The following is a 20,792-nucleotide window of genomic DNA, read 5'->3' on the forward strand; positions in this document are numbered from 1 at the left end:
AGATCATGCACCAGTGCAGGGGCAGTGGGGCGCAGTTGTGCAGGGCTGAGGTACCCACCTCTTGCCTTGCATGTTCATCTTTGAAATGTCGGCGCTTTGTGCCAAAGACCCTCACGCTATTGGGGCGTGAATACTTTGCAGCGTAAAACAAGCACGTATCTGCATCAGATGGCTTCAGGATCGGAAACGTTGGCACTGGGTGTCTCAGCAGCGGCTGAACTTCCCCGTGGGAGAGCGGTCAGGAACTCCAGCGGGCTGCCTGACTGTGGCAATCGCATCGCAGGGTAAAGCTGATGTTTCAGGTCCCCAGGGTGATTTCATGACACCGATGCCGGTCTTATGGTAAGAACAAATACATGAGGGTCATAACCCTGTGCTCTTTGTTGCTGGCTCACCGTGGGACTTCGACAAGCCTGTTAATGGTGTACATCTTCTTTTCCATGTGGAAAACAGCGATAATAAATTATACTATCAATCCTACAATAACTTTTACAGCACATGGTGTATTGCTTCCTTATGGTGCTTTAAAGAAATAAATAAATTATAAGACACTAATTATTAAGTTGGCCTGTCTATAGTAGCTGACTTAATGAAGCCTTCATTACAGAAGCATCTGGTTGTTCAGGTCATGATTGACATGGTAATGTATAATCCACTTAAACAAATGGAGAAATTATTGTAACACTTCAGGTTTTTATAGTCCTGAAATACCATTCTTTTAGCAACATACCCTCCTGTTTCAGTTCCTGACTTTTCTATTGGATCATTTTAAGTGCTAGAATACAAGTGAAACCATAGCAGCTACAAACATGCAGTCCTACTCTCTTTTCCCAATGTTACTTTAAATGCAGTGAAATGGTGGAAATCATATCAGTGCTGTAGTCGACCTGGAAATGGAGGCTGTTTACTTCACCGTCCTAAACAGAAGTAAAGAATCATAATGGTTATTGTGTCTGAGTAAAGCGCTTGAATCACATTAGTAGGTTTTGAAATATAACTTGTAAATTACACCACAGCTGTTTCTGGTTCAGGTGCTATCCTATCTAGAAGTGGGCATTTGTGCTGAGTATGATTTGGAATAAGTATACATTAAAATCCTATTCACACACTTACACATGCACACAAGTTTCTTTAGAAGAACCTGAAATAGGTGGTGCAAAAGCAGGCAAGATTAAATTTACACTCTGAATAGTGTAACAGCTGTGTAATACCAAAATGTTTTCTAGTTCAGCAGTTCTCAACCTTTTTTTACCAGGACCCATTTGTAAACATTACCTCAGTGCCCCTCACTTGTGAGGGGGTAGGGCAGGGGGGGACCCAAGCAGCAAACTGCAAGCCTGCAAGGGAAAGGCCATGGTTTCCCATGTTTTTCTCCTTTAAATGACCCTTTTGTATATTCTTGCGACTTACTTTGGGGTCATGACCCACAGATTGAGAAACACTGTTCTAGTTGGTACATCAAAGTTTGCTCTTAGAAAATTGTACGAAACACTGAAGTCGCCACATAAAATTTGATCTTTAGCATATATACATGTTCTCAGGGAAATTACATACTTTTTCAAAACCCTGTGGAATTGGGAGCTAATAGAAACAGTTCAGAGCAAGATAGATCTTGTCTCTTTACTGTTCATAATTACAAGGTATGGTAATGCAGAAGGTAGGACAGGGTGGCATCACTAACTGATTCAGAAGATGAACTTTCATAGGCAACAGCCTCTGACAAACTATGAAAACTTATGCCTCTTTGAACGAGTTAGTCTCTGAGGTGCCACCTTGCCCTACTACCATCTACCTGACTTCAGAGTAACAGCAAATTACCAAGGCAGAAATGTAAACATTGTCATGAAGTGTTCTCTGTGATTTCACTTGACTTTGAGGGAGGATGGATCCACCATTCTTTCAATATAAGTATTTTCAGTTGATAAATAATAACTAATATCCCAGAGAGGAAGACAAGGTTCTTAGCGCAGACAAGGGCCTCCGGTTCCTAAAAGCTTGAAGTAAAACACTGAACAAAGGACTTGTATGGAGCCTCATATCTCAGCAGCAGTGGAATGTGCTGTGATTAGTTCAGCTGTATAGCTGGCAATGTTAAATAATTTGGACATTGCAGTACAGACGGTCCTCAGATTTACGAGACAATTGGTTCCTGAAAACCATGTCTTAAGCCGAAACGTTGTAACTTGGAACCGATTTTCCCATAGAAAACAATGTTATAAATGGGGATTGGTTCCTGAACCAAGGCCCGATACTCTATTTTCCCCCAAAATAACCCAGAATTTTGTACGCGATCAATTATAGATGAGTAATAGATCAATGTATTTATATTGTAAATAGCAATCATATTGATTTGGAAGGACTTCTTTGAGGAGACTTTGCTGGGCATTTTGAAGGGCTCTTGGTTGGATTTTTTGAAGGGTTCTTGGCTGGAGTCTTCCCAGGAGTCTCAGCTGCAGGTTTTTCTGGAATCTTGTCTGCTTTCTTCAAGAAAGTGTCCAAGGAAGTTTGGACAGATGTTCTCCAGGGAGGTGGGTGAGGCAGCGAACTTGTTCACTGGTGTGGCTTGGCATCAGATCAAGTGTAAAATTGAAACTGACATCATAAAGTTAAAACAGGGTGTCAATTTATAAACGTTGTAAGTGCAAAACATTGTAACTCAAAACGTTGTAAGTCAAGGACTGCCCATACATTTGCTTTTAGATTGTTTTACCGAAGCTTAGGTGCAACATGTTAGAAACAATTTCAGTTATCACTGTTTTGAGGATATATTACATTCCCTATAATTTTGTTTCCTTTTGTGTAGCGGAACCTATATTTGCTGACCTTTACTTTGAGATAGTAAATTGAATAGATTATGAGTTGTGTTGTGAAAGAAGATTAATTTGTAGTAGCTTGGGAACAATTATGTGGATATTAAAACAATGTATTCTTATGTATTAAAAATCATCAGTGCTTTCTTAGGTGGGTGCTTTAAATTAGTTTAAAAAATACATTTTATGTCATGAGTCTAAACCAACATATACATTTTTGTCACAGGCGTTACAAATTACAGTGATTACAATTCTATTTAATGACAAATAAAATATGTTTAGTTAGATTAGTTTAGAAAGTATCAAATCTTGTATCATTCATTTTTCAGCTGTAGTTTTGTTTGTTAAAGCATTGTGGTTTTCTGGGAATTTACTTTTAGAATGTTAATATCCTTTTGTTGTTTCCTCATCTAGCTAGCAGCAGTTACTGAGCAACTTACAAACATTACCTTTTTGAGTTCTTGAATAGTTTCATGCAGCAAACAGCTTTAAAAGAACTTTCTTCCCAAGTGCTGGCAAATGGCCTGAATCTATTCCAGGGATCTTGTATACATGTGTAACTCCTCCTGAACTCAAAAGCTTTAGAGCTTGTTTATACAAATACAGCATGCCTCAGTTACTGGCATAGCTGTGCCAGTAAAACTCCTCTTGCAGACACTCTGATTTCAGAATAAGGATGCTTTTTCCTTATTTAGATTATTTTGTATTCAAAGTATACAAGGTAAGCCAGAAAAAGCACTCTAGTTCTAAGCTAAGTGTGTCCACATGATGAGGTCTAGCAGTAAGCTATGTTGGTAGTTTTCCCTCTATAGAAGAGATCAGATTCTGTTCCCAGTCAAGTCATTTGAAAAACTTCCACTAACCTCAATGTAGAGTAGGGCTGCTAGTATATATAATAGAATCCATTTAACTGGAAACCTGAAAAATGGCATGATTACTATCCCAGCAAACATTTTAGTGAGAAAACAAAAGGTCTGGTGGTGTCACAGTACATGCCCTATACGTCAATTAAATGTCAATAATAAAGTAGGATGAATGATGATGCTTTTTTTACAAGAAGCTGAACTTTGCAAAGATGGACAGTTGAGAGTAACAGGTTAGGAAACCTACTTCCCATCTTCAATTCTATGCATTTTATGCCTTAACCTAGACAGTAGACAGCAATCTAATCTGAAAACAGTCATGCTAATCAGGACTATTACAAGGATGCTTCCTTATTTTTAGATCTGGAAAATATCATTAATTGCCTAATTTTTGGTTTAATTTCTTTTGGTCTTGAACACATTAACTGTGTTTGCAATTCCTTTTGTAAGTTGGTTAACAAGTCATTTATATTATTTAATTACTGAGAAGGTGCAATATGCTTTCCAGCTCTTAACATGTTTCTACTTATATTAATCTTACAGATACAGCTGTGCATAACAGCCACATAAATGTCTGATTCCTCCTTGCTGCATAAGAAGTAGATGGCAGATTTTTGGTAGGTCACTTAGACTAACTGGACAAAAAAGAGAAAAGGAGGTGGGATTTATTAAATTTATATTCTTTCTTATTTGGCATAAGAGGTCAGGAAATATTCATATCAGCTTCTGTCACCTCCCTGTTGCTGTTCTGGTGAGCCACTATTTTACTAGAGGCTACAGGTCCTCTACTTCTTTCACAGGAAAGTCTACCCTCATAATTATTGGGATGTCTGCCTATCTTGGAAACAGGCCTCTGCTACTTAGAAAGATGGGCCTCATAGTATAATCAAGGAAAATGCATTCTTATATTAGCCAAAGTATGAGATGCAAGGAAAGCAGAGATCTTGGTTCTTTATTTTTTTGTAGCACTCTTTCAGAATAAGAAAAATCACAACTGATGGAAAATGTGCTTTTGGAATGTAAAAATGTCCAAGACAAAAATGAGTCTGTCGTCTCATTATTTAACTCTCTTGCTTTTTCTGATGAGTGTTGCTGAACCAACAGTCATAGTCTGAAAAAGATAAATACGTTACTTGTTTCTTGTTTAGACTGTAAGGAGAGCTGCACATAGCTACCAGAAAAGAAATTTCTGTAATTCATTGTAACTCTCTCATTCACAATACCTGTCTATAGATATACACAGTGCATTCATACTGAAACAATGGCATTTCTGTTAGGGAACCAGTTCTGAGGACTGAGAATCCCCAAATGTCAACTGTTATTTTCAAGGACATTGTTGTTATCTTTTATTAAGGAGTAATATCAGAAGTTTTCCAAGAGAAGTGAATGTTCTCCAAATCAGAAACCTGCTGCCTGAAATAAGTACTTCTAAAATGGCACTTTGGATATTTATTATTGTAAGAAAAAAGTAGGCTGACATTTTCAAAGCCATTTAAGGAAGCTGAGTTTCCATAACTTCGAGAGCTGCTTTGAAAACCTTTGCTGTAAAACCTGTGACAGTAATCTGATCAAATGGAACACATCTTAAAAAACTGAAAAGTTGAGGTTTAACTCCCAGGGAGAAGGGCTCTGTAGTGGTAGAGAAGGGTTCAGAACAAATTAGACATTCCAAGGATTTGTAAGTTAAAGAAGTGAAAATGTAAACTTGCATTCCTTGATTCATTTTGCACCCTTTGCCTGGGCCAAAGTTTTTCAGTGAGGTCATTGGTGCAAACGGTTCACAGCCTTATGTAGAACCCTGCAAAAGGCTTTCCTGCGTGATGCTTAGAAACTAAAAATGTTCATGCTTGAGTGCATAAAATGGAAAATAACAGGGATGAATTCTGCCCAGTCTCACCTGGGAAATGACAGTTAACATTCAAAGACAGTAAAGCCTTGAATGTAACTGTAAGGCATAGCTGCACATTGTGTCTGTGTTTAAAGGAGATTCAGGTAAGGCATTTGTGTCACTGTACAATGCATCTGTACTAAAGTATGATTAATGTTGTTTCTCTTGGGCTATGATAATTTTTAAGAGTTAAAATCATATATTCTTCATAGATACAGATTTAAGGCACGCCTTTTGTAGTAATTTTTGTACTTTAAGAAATGGTATTGATTTTATAAGCTGACGTGTAGGGCATTTTTTTCTGGTATTTTTCATAATGAACTTATATTTGCCTAAATCTTACCTCCAACATTTCATTTCCTATAACTTCTTGTTCATGGAAGAATTTGTCTGATTTACACACAAGCTTCCCATCTTGCAAGTGAACGATGCACTGTGGACACAGATTTTTTTTTTTTTTAAGAATTACTTACATTAGTTTATAAAGTCCAGTTTACACTCCATTTCTGGCAGCAATTGAGACCAAAAGGTAAACATGGAAATTCAGTTATAGTAAGTAGTTGGGTACACAGATATAATCAGATGAAAGTTCAGGCACTCATTCTTATTTCCCTAACCACAATTGGCATGATTAAGTAATATCCTAATTAACTTAGGAGAAAATTTGCTTTCTTTCAACTGTTCAAAGAATATAAATACTACTCTTTGATGTGTAGATTATTTTCAGGAAATAGAGGCTGTTAAAAGGATTTACAATTATTGTACGTAAAATACATATACAATCTATTTGTATGTAAGTTGATGGTCAAAATATGCAACATACCGATCAAAACATATACACGGGCTCTTTCCAAATTAGACAAAACAGTTGGCTTATCTGTGATGGCATCCTTCTTCTGGAAGTGGTCAATGCCAGATGCTTTAAAGTTGGCACTCTCAAACTTTGTATAATGTGGACCACGTGTAACAGAAAGATTGTCTCCTAGACTACCCTCACATATACTTGTAAATACATGAACCACTTCCCTTGCCATAAATAACACTCCTGCCAGCATGGGAAAATGTAGTAAGAAAGCACTTAAAGTATTTTGGCATCTTTATCAGCTGAGAGAGAGAGAGAGAATCACCACCACTGGAAGTCAGCTGTCTAAAGTCCACAGTTAGTGTTCCACAGCCTGCTGTTTGGGCAGTACTGTTCAGGATAAAGTGAAAAATTACATGATGCATTTAGTCATTTATGCAGTACAGGACGTAGGGAGTAAAATTCCTCTCTAACTCCTGCTTTGATTTGCTCCTCCACTAACGCAGGAGACTTGATTACCTTTATCTGTTTGCTGATAACTGAGTATTTAATAATTTGTAGAAAAATATCTAGTCAGTACAAATTATTTATTTTTCCAAGAGGTTCCTGGGGGTCTCTCCAGACCCTGCTTTGCAGTACCATGTCTCTAGTTTCAGAAGCAGCTCCTGAAGCCTGTTGGCATCACTTTACATATCAGTTTGAAGAGCTGGTTAAGGAGTGATGCAATGTGCTTGCTTGCTCATACAGTAGCTTAGTGCATTGCCTCCACAACTGTTCCAGCACATGCTAAGATGACAATTCATGACACAAAGCCAAATTTCCTGTGTAGCAGTGTGTTGCACTATCGTTAACCACCCTAATGGTTAGACGAAAAACTGTTCAGGCTTCTTCACTTCCTTTGTAACCTACATGCCCTCTGAAATCTTTGGAGTGCAGAAAGAACTACTATTGTTCCTGAAATACTGGTAGGTTACCTTCATTTTTTTGCCATCCATAGTGGTGATATCAGCCTCTTTCCCAAGAGTAAATGAATTTGTTACAGATTGCTTGGGTGTTTTTGACGTCACAACAAAGTTGCTTCCATTTTGTAGTATTTCAATAACAGGCTTAATGTTTGGGGCAACTTTGATAATTTCATCTGGCAATCCTGCAGAAAAGCAAAAAACAGATTTTTAATTTCTCTGTTATGCACAGAGGGAGTTCCTGTTGAAATGAATAATGGAAATACCAAATACTTTGTTTCAATGAAGTTACAAAGTTGACATGAAGTAGCAAGAGAACAGGACATCAGTGTTAAAGCTGGGAGTTTATCCTGAGATTCCCCAGTGCCCTCTGGCCATAACATTTAATTCATGGGCATTTTTTGTTTGGTTAATTTCCTTATAATCTTGGAGATTTAATGTCAGGCCCTTACTTTGAGGACCTGCCATAAATCTAATAATTTTGAAAAAGCAATTTAAGGTGTGTTTGCCTCCTATTACAATAGTTCTGTAAACACATTTTTAAATTGTATGTATGGCTTTCACATTTGTGAAACTTGGACACTTTTCTAAGTTCTTTTCTAATCTATACAGACTGTTACACCTCCATCATCTCTTCAATATCTAGGAATAAGGGAGGTATAGTGACTACCATGACATGACTAATATGACATGTACATTATTTTCTCTCTTTCTCTCCCCAGAACAGGCTGGAGACTAAGGTACAGGTCATAGAGTGGCAGCAGAACAACTGCCTCATACATGACTTGAAAAAGGGACCTTTGGCATTGAGCAGGTAGTTCAGACAACATTCTCTTTAGGCCTGGGGTTTTCAGAGGAATCTTAACTGTGGCTAGGGGCACCCAACTCCACTGAATTTCAAAGTAAGGCTTTTGAAAACCCATCTAATCCTTGGTCATTTTACTAAAATTGCCATCAGGGCTGAACGGGAAACTGTGGTGATGCTTTTTATTAGAGACCTAGGGCAGAATCCTGTTTTACTTCGCCTATTTTAAATGGCAGTTGCCTAGCCTTTTAACTGCAGTTTTTTGCTCTTTTGCAAAGTTTAGGATTCTATTTTACCAGAATGTCTCCTACCCTCTGGACAGATGCCCTAACCCATAAGCTGTCAGGCTAAACCATGGAAGGGAGTTCCACCAGCATCTAACAGGTGCTACTCATTGTTTTTTGTTTGGCTACAATTTCAGGGCATATGTTGCCTTACATGCCTACCTGGGTGAGCATATGGTACTACCTACCTGCAAGCCAGAGCACAGCCCTACTGAACATGCTCCCTGGGTATGTGCATATTTGCATGCCCAGAACTGTATCAACCTATGTGTACGTGTTGAAAATTGTAGTTACATAGGTGGTAACTGCCATTTAGGTACATAAAGTGAAATATGATTTTGTCCCTACGTTTAAAGACCATCATCTTCATCTCATACTGGCGACCAAAGAGCCATCACCTGTAGGTGAACTAGCAGTGTAGATTTGAAAGGCTCTATATCCCATTAACAAGTCGCTGCTAGCGAACCTATTAGATTTATAAATGTGTATACAATTAAATTTTCATGCTTCTATTAAGATACCTCTTATTTCAGGAGAAGCTCACTCTTGTAGTAAAGACTTAGGAAATCTGAGTTTAACACCTGTTGTTCTACCCATGTTGCTTTCGGCAAATCTCTTCATTTCATCTCTAAAATGCTTAGAGTAGCACTGAACTATGTCATGGGAGGTGGCTGGTCCACAATATAAGTTGAAATTCCCTGATGAAAAGTGCTGTAAATGAAAAATATTCTTGTATTTCACATACCCAACAAGCTGTGACAAAAGTAACTGGACACTTACCAATAGCTTTCAGGAACTCTTCATAGTTCTCTTGAGCATAGACCTGCCAAGTTCCACTGAATGCCATTATGGATGATATGGTATAGTATGGGCACTGATGCCAGGAACAGAATGGAGGACTCTTCTATCAAAGTGATGCTATTTATACTAAGGGAAAAATCTAGCTCATTTCATGCAATGATTTGGTAATTATTAACAGTGAAGTATCAATTATTAATCATCTATTTGTTTTTAATGGAAATAACCTCTAGTTCATTGGTTCTGAAGAAGGGTTTACCTTGACTGACTCTTTTAAGGTTTCCTAGTTTTAAACTAGACTTTAAACTATCAGGATGATTACCTTTGTCTACTGGTATAACTATAGTTAAAAACCTCCTATCTAGCTAGTATACATCTAAGTCATCTTTGAAAATGTGTTTTGGGTTCCTCAGTTGCTTTGGCCAGGCCCTCAACCCTCCCCTTCCTCCAAGTGGTTTAAAATGGCAGTGTCAGCATGCAGTGGCAGTAGTCTCTAGTCAGGGGGCTGGAGAGCAGGATTTACTGTAAGGCTTTTGACCTCTTCTCTCTGCAGGTTCTCCAAGCAACTGAGCACACAAGAGAGCCCTTATTGCCTGTCTGCACCACTTCTCCTGCTTCTCTGTGGGGGGTAGGAAGCAGGTAGAGCACTGTGAGAAGCTAAAGGACCACTGGAGCATGCCAATAGTTCAGGAAGTGCTTCAAAAATGCTCCTCTTTTTTCAGGAGTCATTTTTGAAGCACTTTGGCCTTTTTTTAGATGCTTCGGCTATAAGTATCTGTACCTTCATTGTTTGGAATGCTTCAAAAGCACGTGGAGCACTTCAAAGAGCAAGTAGCCCATGGCTTATGACACACAGCTGAACAGTTATAATTCCATCCAGTAGACATCAATGTTAAGCACAGCTATTAGCCAGTACATTACAATATTTAAATAGGTTTAATCATATTTATGTATATACAAATTTAAATGAGAACTGAAACATGAAGCTGTTGCCTAGGGACTGAAGTGGGGGAAATACATGGGTGCTTTATTTTAATTCTCACTTTGCCCATAATCCGACAACATTTTCAACATCTACATTCTCTGTGCAGGTTGGACTTGGCATTAGAGGACATTAGACAAATTATATGAGCTTTGCCATGAAATTGCTTAATTCAGATAATGTCTGTACCCTAGCGGTGCCTGACCTTTCTCAGATAACATTTGTTTTACTAAATACTAAGGAGCATTTTTTTTTACTGAGTGGGAATAAGATTCTGAACAAATTTACAATTACATTGTTTTCCAGTCTGAAGTTTTCTGAGAAAATCTCAAACTGAGATCAAAGAATCAGACACACCTCAAGCTTTGGGAAAATTCAGGTCCATCTCTAATTTCCTAATTCAGCACAGTTTTAATCAGTGCATAGGACCTGGTACTAGGACATGAGAGACCTGGATTCTAATTCTGGTTAATAAGCCTCAATTTGGTTTCAAAATTGCACTGCCCTAAAATATGCCACATACACCTTCTTTAAATTAACATTAGGGGTTAAGAGGTTAATTAATGTTTAATAATAAGAACTTTTAGACCATTTGCAAAGAATTTTGTTCAGGTAAACTATTGATCCAAGAAACCTGATATTTTGTCCAAAGTAATGGCCAGTATCTGATGTTTCACAGGACAGGGGAGAAAACAAATTGCATTTTGCCAATTGCTTATAAGGGTGGAAAAGTCCATCTTGAGGATGCAGGCTGTTCATCTGTTTGGAACTGAAACTTTCCATTTCTATGAGGACTTCTCACATGCATACACCAGACTGACTGCAGAAAAGTACTGTCAAAGGCTTTTTTAGTCTGTACTGATGACCTCTTCTCACTGTCCTCTGAAGACTAGAGTTGACATTAGGTACTTCACAGTAAGCCAAAGTGCAAAACAGTAGTAAGTGTCTGTTGCATTTGCAGTATGGTTTCACAAAGAAGTCTTTGTAGTGTGTGTGTGGGGTAGCAAATTAATTTCTATTTTCATGATCCAATCCGTGACATGGCTCTGGAGTTGCTTTGCTGCACCTCTGCAGGTACTATCCTTTCCAACAGCTGGATGGAAAGCTGTGGTTATGCCTCCTCCCTTGTAGGTCATTTACTTATTGTAATGCTTTTTTGTCATTGAAGTGCTCAGTTATGTTGCTTTCACTTACAAAAGTGTATTATACTTTACCTGTAATTTCAGGGTGAGGTTCTATACTAGGAGAAGTTTGCTGGTTTAAGAACATCATACCAGAAAAGTGTACCTAATGGAGACTCAGCTTACCATAGTAAAACTGATTATACCCACCCTTCCAAGCAACGCTAGTTATTCCAGTCATGGTGTAATTTTGCTGCTATCGTGTGTGTACACTATGGCTGATATTCTTTTCTTTCCTGGTCATTTAACTGTCCAGATTTTGGTCATCTACATGGTTGTCTAACAAATGCTACTTTTGCACAGGTTGGAATGCCACACAGAAGACTAAATCTGGACACTTAGACATCCAGGAAAGGAAAAGAATGGCACCCTGGGCTTTTGCCAGCATAGCTATTGGATCAAGTATAACACCTTTTCATATTCCTGATTAACACAGCTTTGCTGGCAGAAGCTTAGTCATAGACATGAGCTAAGTGGGGTCAGTGGGACCCATCATCTTTCATATATACAGAATAATTTAACAGAAGCCAATAAACATCAAAACCAGCTTTATTTAAAATGACTCCTTAAGGCCCCAGTCCCGCCATCAAATCTCTACAGGTTTGGGAAGTCTGTCTATACAAATTTCACTGCAGGCATAATAGCAAACTAGCTTAAATTTAAAGACCTGTCTACAGCCACACACATGTACGCAGTATTAGACCAACAAAATGGTTCCAAAACCTAGGACTTAACTGAAAATGCCAGAATTACAATTACCAGTGAACCTTCAGTCAGCACCTTTGTGCATATGTGATATGAAGCAGCTTTCAGTTGCATGATTACCTACTGTTTTTTCAATCTTAAAGTTTCTGCAATGTACTTATTGTGTATACATTCCTCAAAACAGTAGGATGATTCTTGATGGAATTTCTGACATGTATGAGGGTCATCAGCAGAGCTGAAACCTGTAAATCCACTGAACAGACCTCTGCCATAAGAGGTAATGGGGTGAATGACACAATAGATTTCTAGTCTCTAAATGAACCAAAATACAAAGAGAACGGGTCACTTTGCCAGTAAGTTTAACAAATATTTGCTTACAGAAGAGGCAAGATTCAGAAATTTGGGTTCTATTCCAAGTTCTGGAGAGGTGGAGTCTTCTACCCATTTTCACTAAGCCTTTGCTCTGCTTCAGTCCTGTTTTTCCTTTATCTTATTTGTTGATTCTTTATTTGAAGCTAGTACCTGAACCAATACCAACTGCAGCCCAAATTTTAGTGTCAGTAGCTGTGTATAATCCTATCAAGATAAAATCTGTTTCCAAGCATTGAGAACAATAATAGATATTATAACTGTGATATGGGGATCATACATTTGAAACAGTCTATTTAATTTAATTAGTAATAGTGAAGTTGCCTTCAAATAAGAATAGTTTTTTTCTTCTTTTTCTCACCCAGTGGCACACCCAGCCACACATGCATCCCTACATTTTTCTAAACAGTCTTCCAAAGATGTATTTAGATATGACTCACATATTGTTGTCAAGTTTAGATTTTTATTTTGCATACACTACATACAGTGAAGTATCAGCTATAGTACAAAAGGCAAGCACCATCCTTAATCAATGCTAACAAATAAAACAGTGGCTATGGAAACCTTCTGAAAGTGTGGGTAATTTGGAAATACTAGCTGTCAAACATGGTAAGTATTATGTAAACAAGATTATTACATTCCTTTAGATTTCTATTGTTATGTTTTGTCCTTCCTTTTTACATTGTTCAAGGAATAAACTGCTTTCAAAACAGAAACATTACAAGTATCACAGTTGACCTATAAAAATCACCTGTTCTCAGAAAAAGTTGGTTGTGTTTCTGATGCTTCCAACTGTTGTATTTAAAAAAAAAACCTATTGTGGATATGACAACTTCTTTCACTTCATTCTCATAATTTTTTAAAAAATGAAGAAAATAATGAGCTTTTAGCTCATCAGGATTCCTGTTAGCAAAGAAATCAAGCTTTTGTTTGGGGGCTGGCATGTGTCACAGTTCTCAGAATAGTCTATCACTGCATAAGCTTGTCACTTGGTCTAACCCAACAGACAAATTGTTACTTATACAAAGTCAAATCACAGTTATTGATTTAAATGGGGAGGCAGTTACACCATGTAGGATAGAAGGCTTTGCTTATATCTTACAAATATATGCTCAAGGACACAAGTTTATTTAGGTGAAATGTGTAAAAATATTTTTAATGTTTTTCAAACTTTCAACTTCTCAGTCAGGAATGTCTGGGCTTATGCTACTCTGTTTTGAGCTGAATCTGGCACAGAAACAGGTCAAGACATTTGGGGAGACATTCTATTCTTTCCTGGTCGTAAGTGGCCATTTTTTTGCTATCTTCAGGGCATTTTTGGCATCTACATGCCCAGAGGAAATCCTGAACACACAGCCCTGCACACACAGACGACTGAACGACTGTGTGGGAGCTCAGACTCACTATGTGCAGTAGCAGCCATAAGACTGCTGCTACGTAAGTGCTGCTCCGTAAGTGGAGGCACAGTTACATGTCCAAAAATGGAATTAGCCCAAAGCTGTAACTACCAGACTTAGCCTCAGAAACCAAATGGGGTGCATGTGTTCAATCCACTTTTGGTTTATAGTTTAAAGGATAGGGCACTCACCTGGGAGGCCAGAGGTCCAGGGCCTCCTTCAGCCAGAAGGGGTTTGAACCAGGTTCTCTCATTTCCCAGTACAGCATGCTAACCCGCACAACACAGGTCAGCTGTAATTCAGTGCCTTCTCTGGTGCTTCTTTTGAAGCTGAGTCACTAATATAGCTATTGGAAAAAAAATGGCTGGAGGGCAGCTTCTGCCCCACTGAGGACAAGGGTTCAGGCTCCAACTCAAGGCCCATTGTTTCATTTCTAAGCTAGCTGTCACCTCACTGAGCCACGTACCTTCGAGGCTCGACTCTCCTGGTCCCACATATCACCCTGTCATGGCTGCCCAGAGGGCCAGCTTTAAAAGGTGTGCCAGAAAAAGAACTGTGGATAATGACTAATCTATCGAGTGGTGGTATGAGTGCTGTGCTAGGAAGTTGGAGACCCCTGGGTTTAAACTCGCTTTGGGTAAGGGGGTGGGGCAGAATACAGGACCTCTTACTTCCAAGTGAGAGCTCCAGCCACTCCTTGGTGAAAACGATGGTTTCTTCTCTCCTGCACCACTCTGCATGATTGTGTAGTTTTCCATATAGACCTACAAATAGAATTCCCCTGGATGCACAGGTGGCAAAAATGGACACATAGGAAGGAACAGAATGCCACCCTTGTTCACCTAGCTGTGCATAGGTGTTCCACAATATGACTGTCTACAGTATGCTATAATGAAATATCAGCTGTGGGGCATATGAATTTATGATCCCACAGTACAGTGGCAGACACAACATTAGCCCACACATTCCTCACTATAGCCAATGGAGACTTAAAACAACACTAGTTTACTTTACTTAAATGCATTAGGATCTTGATTCAGTGAAGTTAGGAATATACCTAACTTTAAGCACATGAGTAGGTCTACTAACATCAAGTTAGGCATATCCTGGAGGACTGTGCTGAATTGTGGTTCAGCAGGGATAAGTTTAATAACACACACACAAATTACCTGCTACAGGATATTCAATAACAGAGAGATTTAATATGAAAAGATCTTAAAAATAAAGTTCCTGTATACCACTCGTCTATCCCACACAGTGCAGTAAGCTGAAAAGAGATGCCCTTTATGAGGAGCTTATGTAATTTTGTAGGTTTAGGCTAGAATACTTCAGTGAAATTTTGAAGGATTTCTCTAGATTTTTGCAGATGCTTTATTGAAGGGCTTTTTTCATTTCTCTTACCAGAAATCACTTTAGTTTGCTACATTTTCCAGCAAACAGCACTGTGTATGTGTTTATTTTATACCTGGATAATGTCAGGAAAGAGAAATAGTGGTCTCAATTTTAGGTTTGAGAAGTTCAAAGGAACCCTAGGGAGTTAGATGCCTTACATTCAGTGTTTAATTCCCTTGAGAAATCTGTGTTTTGGAGTATGATGGAAGTTATTTTTCCTGTAGTGCTTCTGGTTCCTCTCCATGCTTATATACACTGATTGTAACCTGCCCTGTTTCAGAGCCATATTTATTCTTAACAAATATGCTGTATTTTCCTGTGTCATCACTGCAGACTCTCTCAATGGTAATTGTGACAACTGTTCCCTTCACTTCTATTTTGTAACGATCCTTAAAGACAATTACCTTCTCATTTTTGAACCATGTGATTTCTGGGTAAGGGTCGCCAGAGATGCAACAAGTCAAGCACAGGGTCTGTATTAAAACACAGCAAACGTAGGTATTACAATGACAGTTCACATCTAGTAGCTGAAGATATAACGGAGCAAATCAAGTTCCTTCTTAAAAATCCATAGAATAACTAGTTCAGGAACTCCTGAGTCCTAATCAGCCCTAACACTGATTCACTGTATAAACTTGGGTAAGCCAAGCCATTTCTGTCTTAGTTTCTCATCTGTAAAATGGGGACAATATTTACTTCTATATTTTACAAGGGCACTTTTGGCCCCCAAAATTTGGGGATTAATTATTCAGTGTTTTGAAAGAAAGCACCATACAAATTACATCAAATGTTGCCTTCTGATCCCACTCCCCAATTTCTGACACAAATAACATGCTGTACTTCTCTTATTTAATGTCCAACAAGATGGCATGATCTTACAAACGCAGTACGATTTTGCTTTCAGGAAGTGGAAAGGTACAGTTTGTAGTATGCAAATCTTTGGTTATGGAGAAACATGTCTGTGTTTATTAGCAATATAAGCATATTTACTACTTTGAAAATATTAAAGTCAATAACATGACCTCAGACTTCAGGGCTGTTCTAGTTTCTGTCATTATGAGTCAGCTGGAACTTATTCACTATGATATAAGAATTCATTATAGGATTGTGTTGATATCAGGTGGCAGAGCTAGGAGAACTAAGGTGCTTTAGGGAAGCGTGAGTGTTCTATGATTCAGGAGCAAGCTTACCAAAACAAAAGCTAAATGCTTCATACTAAAATAGAGAATTTCATGGCAATTCATGCTATTAAGCTGTGCACATTTTGGATAGAATTAGAAGTCTGAACAAAGTTTAAACAGAAACCAGAAAAATGTGAATGGATAGGACTTTTCCACATTTTTATTTTTCTTGCATGCTCCTGCAGCACATAGATGCCCCTGCAGTGAGGCATTTTTGTTTTGAAATCACAGCATTGCAATTAAATGTAATTCCTTTCTATGGCTAGCAGCTGTAATTTTGAAAATAACTCCTCTTTTCGCTATTGCTTATACCTTAATGAGCTAAAGAATAACTTCCCTGAAGTCAATGGGCTTGCTTCCCATTTGTGCCCCTACACACCACTCTGTTAGTATAAAGCGATCTTCAAGCGGATATATTTTATAATTATAGTAATTTTGAGTCCCCTTTACACTTCCAAAACCCCTAAGAGTAAAGAAGAATCTAGCCCAGAGCATATGATTAGTGTCAATGATGGAATAATCAAGCCCAATGATGATTAGTCTAACACAGTGGTTTTCAACCTGTGGTCCGTGGATCCCTGGGGTTGCACAGAATATCTCTATGGGGTCTGTAAAAGGTGACTGATCAAGAAAGTATGTGAATACCTGCACTTACAATTCAAAGGAGTCTGCACCTCCATGCAAAAATGTTTAGGGATCCACAAACGAGAAAAGATTGAAAACCACTGGTTTAAAAGTAGGGGTGGGATAGGCATGGTCAGACACTTAAACAGCTTCAACAAACAATTGTCAGCACTTGCAATCTAGCATGTGGTATCTAAGGGGGGAGCTGAATAAGTAGGGACTTCTCATGTAAATCTTTTTACAGTGAATATTAAAACAGTCTTTGCACTTTACAAAGGCAAGAAATTAATCCTTGAGACGTAATTAGGTTTGTGGTTCTCAAAACTGCTTAATGCTACAGGGTAGGCAGGGGTATGTGTGTATGTAAGAACCATCTGCAATCATAGTTTAGGAACACCTTGAAACCAGGGAATGGATTAGATGACCTTTCAAGTTCCCTTCCCTCCCTATGCTCTATGATTTTGTTGGATGATGTTAGTCATAAGGATTCTGTCACATCATATCTTTTACAACTGTGCTGGCTCAGGAAAGCACAGAGCCATAGCTGCTGAAAACTGCTGAAGAGAAAGGCACCTTGTGCTCTGCACCCCCAGTAATCCTTGCAATATCTATACATGAACTAAGGGCAACCTCACCTAATAATGCATGACAGTTACTCAATATTACCTTATCCTCCATGATGGTAGCAACATCTGGCAGACCTTGGACAACTCTGGCACGATCTGGAAAGGATCAAAAACTAACAGTTAGCTTTACATACTGGCATAATACTTGGATTTGTGTAACAGAATGAGGGAAATGTGCCATATTTATTTACTTACACTTGTTTGCTATTTCTGCTTCCCTGAAAGTGAGAAAGAGATAAAGAGGTTTGTAATGTTTTTATTTTATTATGGAACTGCATTTCCAAAGGGAAAGCAAAGAGGGGCACTAAAGCAAAGTATGAGAATAGGGTAAATATGTGGAAAATTCCAGTATTCTGTCTTTCATTGGGGTGAATAAAGAGTTTTATTTCGTTTTCCTTTGAGCAAGTTCTGGAATGAGAAAGAGATCTGTAAAAAAGAATACTTTTTTTCTTATGAACTTCAGAGGAGCCAGTGGATAATGGAGCTTCTCAAATATATGTTTAAAGCCCAGTCAACCCACAAAGCGCTTAAGCACTTTCTTCCACTGATCCATAAATAGTCTCGTGGGAGTTTCAGGTTCCCATCTAGAAAAAGCTTTTGTTTAATTCTGAAGCACTCAGAGTGACAATCCTGAAAGCTGAAGTCTGTTTTATATGTGTAGAAAAAGTATTGTGAGGGGAGGGAGAATACAGGCTTCCTCACATGGTCCCAGCACTGTTCCTGAGAGGCCCATTTCTGCATGTGAGGGAAATTCCATACACAGGAGGCCTGATTCCTCTGACAGTTTGGTATGCTTTTGGTGACAGGAGCTGCCATTTGCCAGAAAAGAAGCTGCACCCTCTTACTCATAACATGTTATAACCACTGAACAATTGTCAGAGGCTAGCAATATTCCATTGCCATCAGCTGTAACGGAGGAAGGATATCTTTTCCTAAGGCTGGTATGACATGCCATTCAATTCCCCTTTCGGGGACCCATTTCTATATGTTACAAATTTAGGCCCTAATCCTCCAATGAAATGTGTACTTCAGCCATTTGCATCTAAATAGAAACCACTGAAGTCAGTGGTTCTCTGAAATACCCGAGTCTGGTTGGCAGGCGTTGGGCTCCATTTGACAAAGAGACTTAAAATACTGTTTTCTGTCTGTAGGATTCTACTTGTTGCCTGGCATGTCACACACTGAATTATATATCTAAAAGTGTGCAGAGCTTCTAGACCTTGGTAGCAATTTCCCATTTGTTAATTTGCTGTGTCTTGTACAGCTGTGGCTTGCTTACAGCACTGCTCAGAGATTACCAAGGTTTATTTGCCTCCTTGCAGATATGAGCTTTGAATAATTTACTGCAACTGGTAATTTCCACATCACTAGTGCTCCTCATAAAGAGAAATCTCCCATGACCTGATTGCTGTTCCAAAGTATGAAGCAGAGAAGCTATGCCAAAATGCATTTGTTAAGGGGAGAAAAAAAAAGAACCAAAACAAATAGCACAACCCCAAAATGCATTTGTTTCCCTTTAAAATAAAGTATTTGAGCAGAAACTTACTTTAGTCTTAGATGTTCAGCCATTGCATCAGCAAAAGCTGCAAAGAACAGAAGAGTTTTAGGGAAAGGTATTTCTTATTTCATTGACCTTAATAGATTTAACATAACATTTTAAACAGGGATTATCTGTTTACACAGGCATTGGTCTGTACCCATCGTTGTATTCTGTGGACAGTATCTCTATCTGTCTCAAGGAAATACGAGCTCTATTTATATGTTGCTAAAAGATCAAGGTCCTGACGTTGTCTTCCCACAGAGACGCTTTGAGGTAGGGAAAGATAATTCTGTTGTGGAGCCAAAGCCACATTCTCTCAGAGGGAAACACAAATATTATGTGCAAACCACAAGCTCTATGGAAGAAACAAAGCAACTGATGGTCATCCTGTTGGACAGCTGGCTCCTTTCACCCTTCTATCTGGGAGCTCTCTTCCATGGCAGCAATGTTCCTGCCATTAGTTACTCCCTTCTCATGCATCTTACAGTTTTCTGTATATACTTCTCCATTCTAACTTCTAGCTTCCCTCCCCCATACCATGCCTTTAAGGAGAATCTATGACCAAATTTGGGTGGAAATCTCTGAAGGTAACAGGTGTTTAACTGTCCCTTACAATAGAAGTGTTTAGCCTCAGCTCACCTTGTCCAGACAAATCGGTTGAAAGTTTGTGAGAGTCTTTCCCATCAAATAATTCCAGGGTATATTTCCCCTTGTCTGCATCTGTGGGATTCAGTATATGAAGCCAGATCTGATCCATTGTACTCCCAGCTTTCAGCCTCTCACCACTTTCTAGTCGCTTATCCCTAGGTAAACATACAATATCATTTCAAAGATATTAGAGTAAAATTGCACAAGCTTCAACACTGAACCGATTCTGTAAGATCTGTTTGTTAGGGGAAAAAAAGACTGGGAGCCAGGAATCCTGGAATTCCAATAGGAATCAGGCACCTTGGAGTCTGAAAATCACACTATGCCCCTCACCCCTTAAGAAATCTGGACCTTAGCTTCTAAATCACACCTATCAGTTAAAAAGGTCTAATTACACAGGGGTTGCATACTTCAGAGAGATATGAGGCTAAATTAACTAACATTTGGAAAAAGCTTTGTTATGATCAGATAAAAGGTTGAGTAGATGCCAAGTGACTGTGACACTTCTCCAATGAGGGGTAATAGGCTACAGACAAAGTAAAAATTCTTCCTTCCATGGCCATAATTGAGCTTTCATTTAAATGCATTGTTATTGCATCAGCAAAGGTCACCCATCAGCATTTGTGCCTCTTAAATAAATAGAACATGACTGCTAATTGAAGACCTCCCACACAATTCAGTATGAAGAGACAGTTGCACTTAGCACCCTGAAGTCCTCATTCAGTTAAATTTCTCATTGACTTCAAGCACTGCAGGCTCAGACACTAGGGGCTCTAGTGACAGATAATACAGACAGCAGTACGTTATGAATCTTGTAAATAAGTGTGAACAACTCACTTATGATACCAGGTTGTTTTCATATAGTCAGTGTAGTGCTTCACTTCAGTGTAGAGTCTGATACCTTCAGCAGTTGGCTGGATTTTCAGAGGTGTAGC

At 38.7% G+C, this 20,792-nt stretch overlaps 2 protein-coding genes across 3 annotated transcripts in view; both read right to left on the bottom strand.

Moving 5' to 3' along the window:
• Positions 1–4,604: 4,604 nt before the first annotated feature.
• Positions 4,605–9,330, bottom strand: LOC109294131 (fatty acid-binding protein, liver-like). 2 transcript variants are annotated; one of them, XM_019512402.1, is made up of 4 exons: positions 9,195–9,327; positions 7,338–7,510; positions 5,905–5,994; positions 4,605–4,784 (listed from the first exon to the last, which is right to left on the bottom strand). In XM_019512402.1, exons 1-4 carry the CDS (start codon positions 9,259–9,261, stop codon positions 4,731–4,733), a joined length of 384 nt encoding a protein of 127 aa, XP_019367947.1. In that variant the 5' UTR covers positions 9,262–9,327; the 3' UTR covers positions 4,605–4,730. The 2 variants fall into 2 exon arrangements, with proteins under 2 accessions (XP_019367947.1, XP_019367948.1); XM_019512403.1 differs by lacking the exons at positions 4,605–4,784; positions 5,905–5,994 and adding an exon at positions 6,932–7,101 and having other exon boundaries at positions 7,307–7,510; positions 9,195–9,330.
• A 5,534-nt stretch (positions 9,331–14,864) lies between these two features.
• The window catches only part of MYOM3 (myomesin 3), a 50,338-nt gene continuing 44,410 nt past the window's right edge, over positions 14,865–20,792 (bottom strand). Inside the window, exons 31-36 of the mRNA XM_019512404.1 lie at positions 20,695–20,792; positions 19,849–20,012; positions 19,216–19,252; positions 17,865–17,887; positions 17,710–17,765; positions 14,865–15,711 (exon numbers count right to left, since the gene is read on the bottom strand). The exon at positions 20,695–20,792 is cut by the window's right edge and continues 1 nt beyond it. Coding sequence (XP_019367949.1) covers positions 15,448–15,711; positions 17,710–17,765; positions 17,865–17,887; positions 19,216–19,252; positions 19,849–20,012; positions 20,695–20,792 — 642 coding nt within the window. The 3' untranslated portion in view covers positions 14,865–15,447. The remainder of the gene's footprint in view (positions 15,712–17,709; positions 17,766–17,864; positions 17,888–19,215; positions 19,253–19,848; positions 20,013–20,694) is intronic.

This window comes from Gavialis gangeticus, unplaced genomic scaffold (genome assembly GCF_001723915.1).
Source record: "Gavialis gangeticus isolate Ggan-Ray unplaced genomic scaffold, GavGan_comp1, whole genome shotgun sequence".
Lineage (NCBI taxonomy): Eukaryota > Metazoa > Chordata > Crocodylia > Gavialidae > Gavialis > Gavialis gangeticus.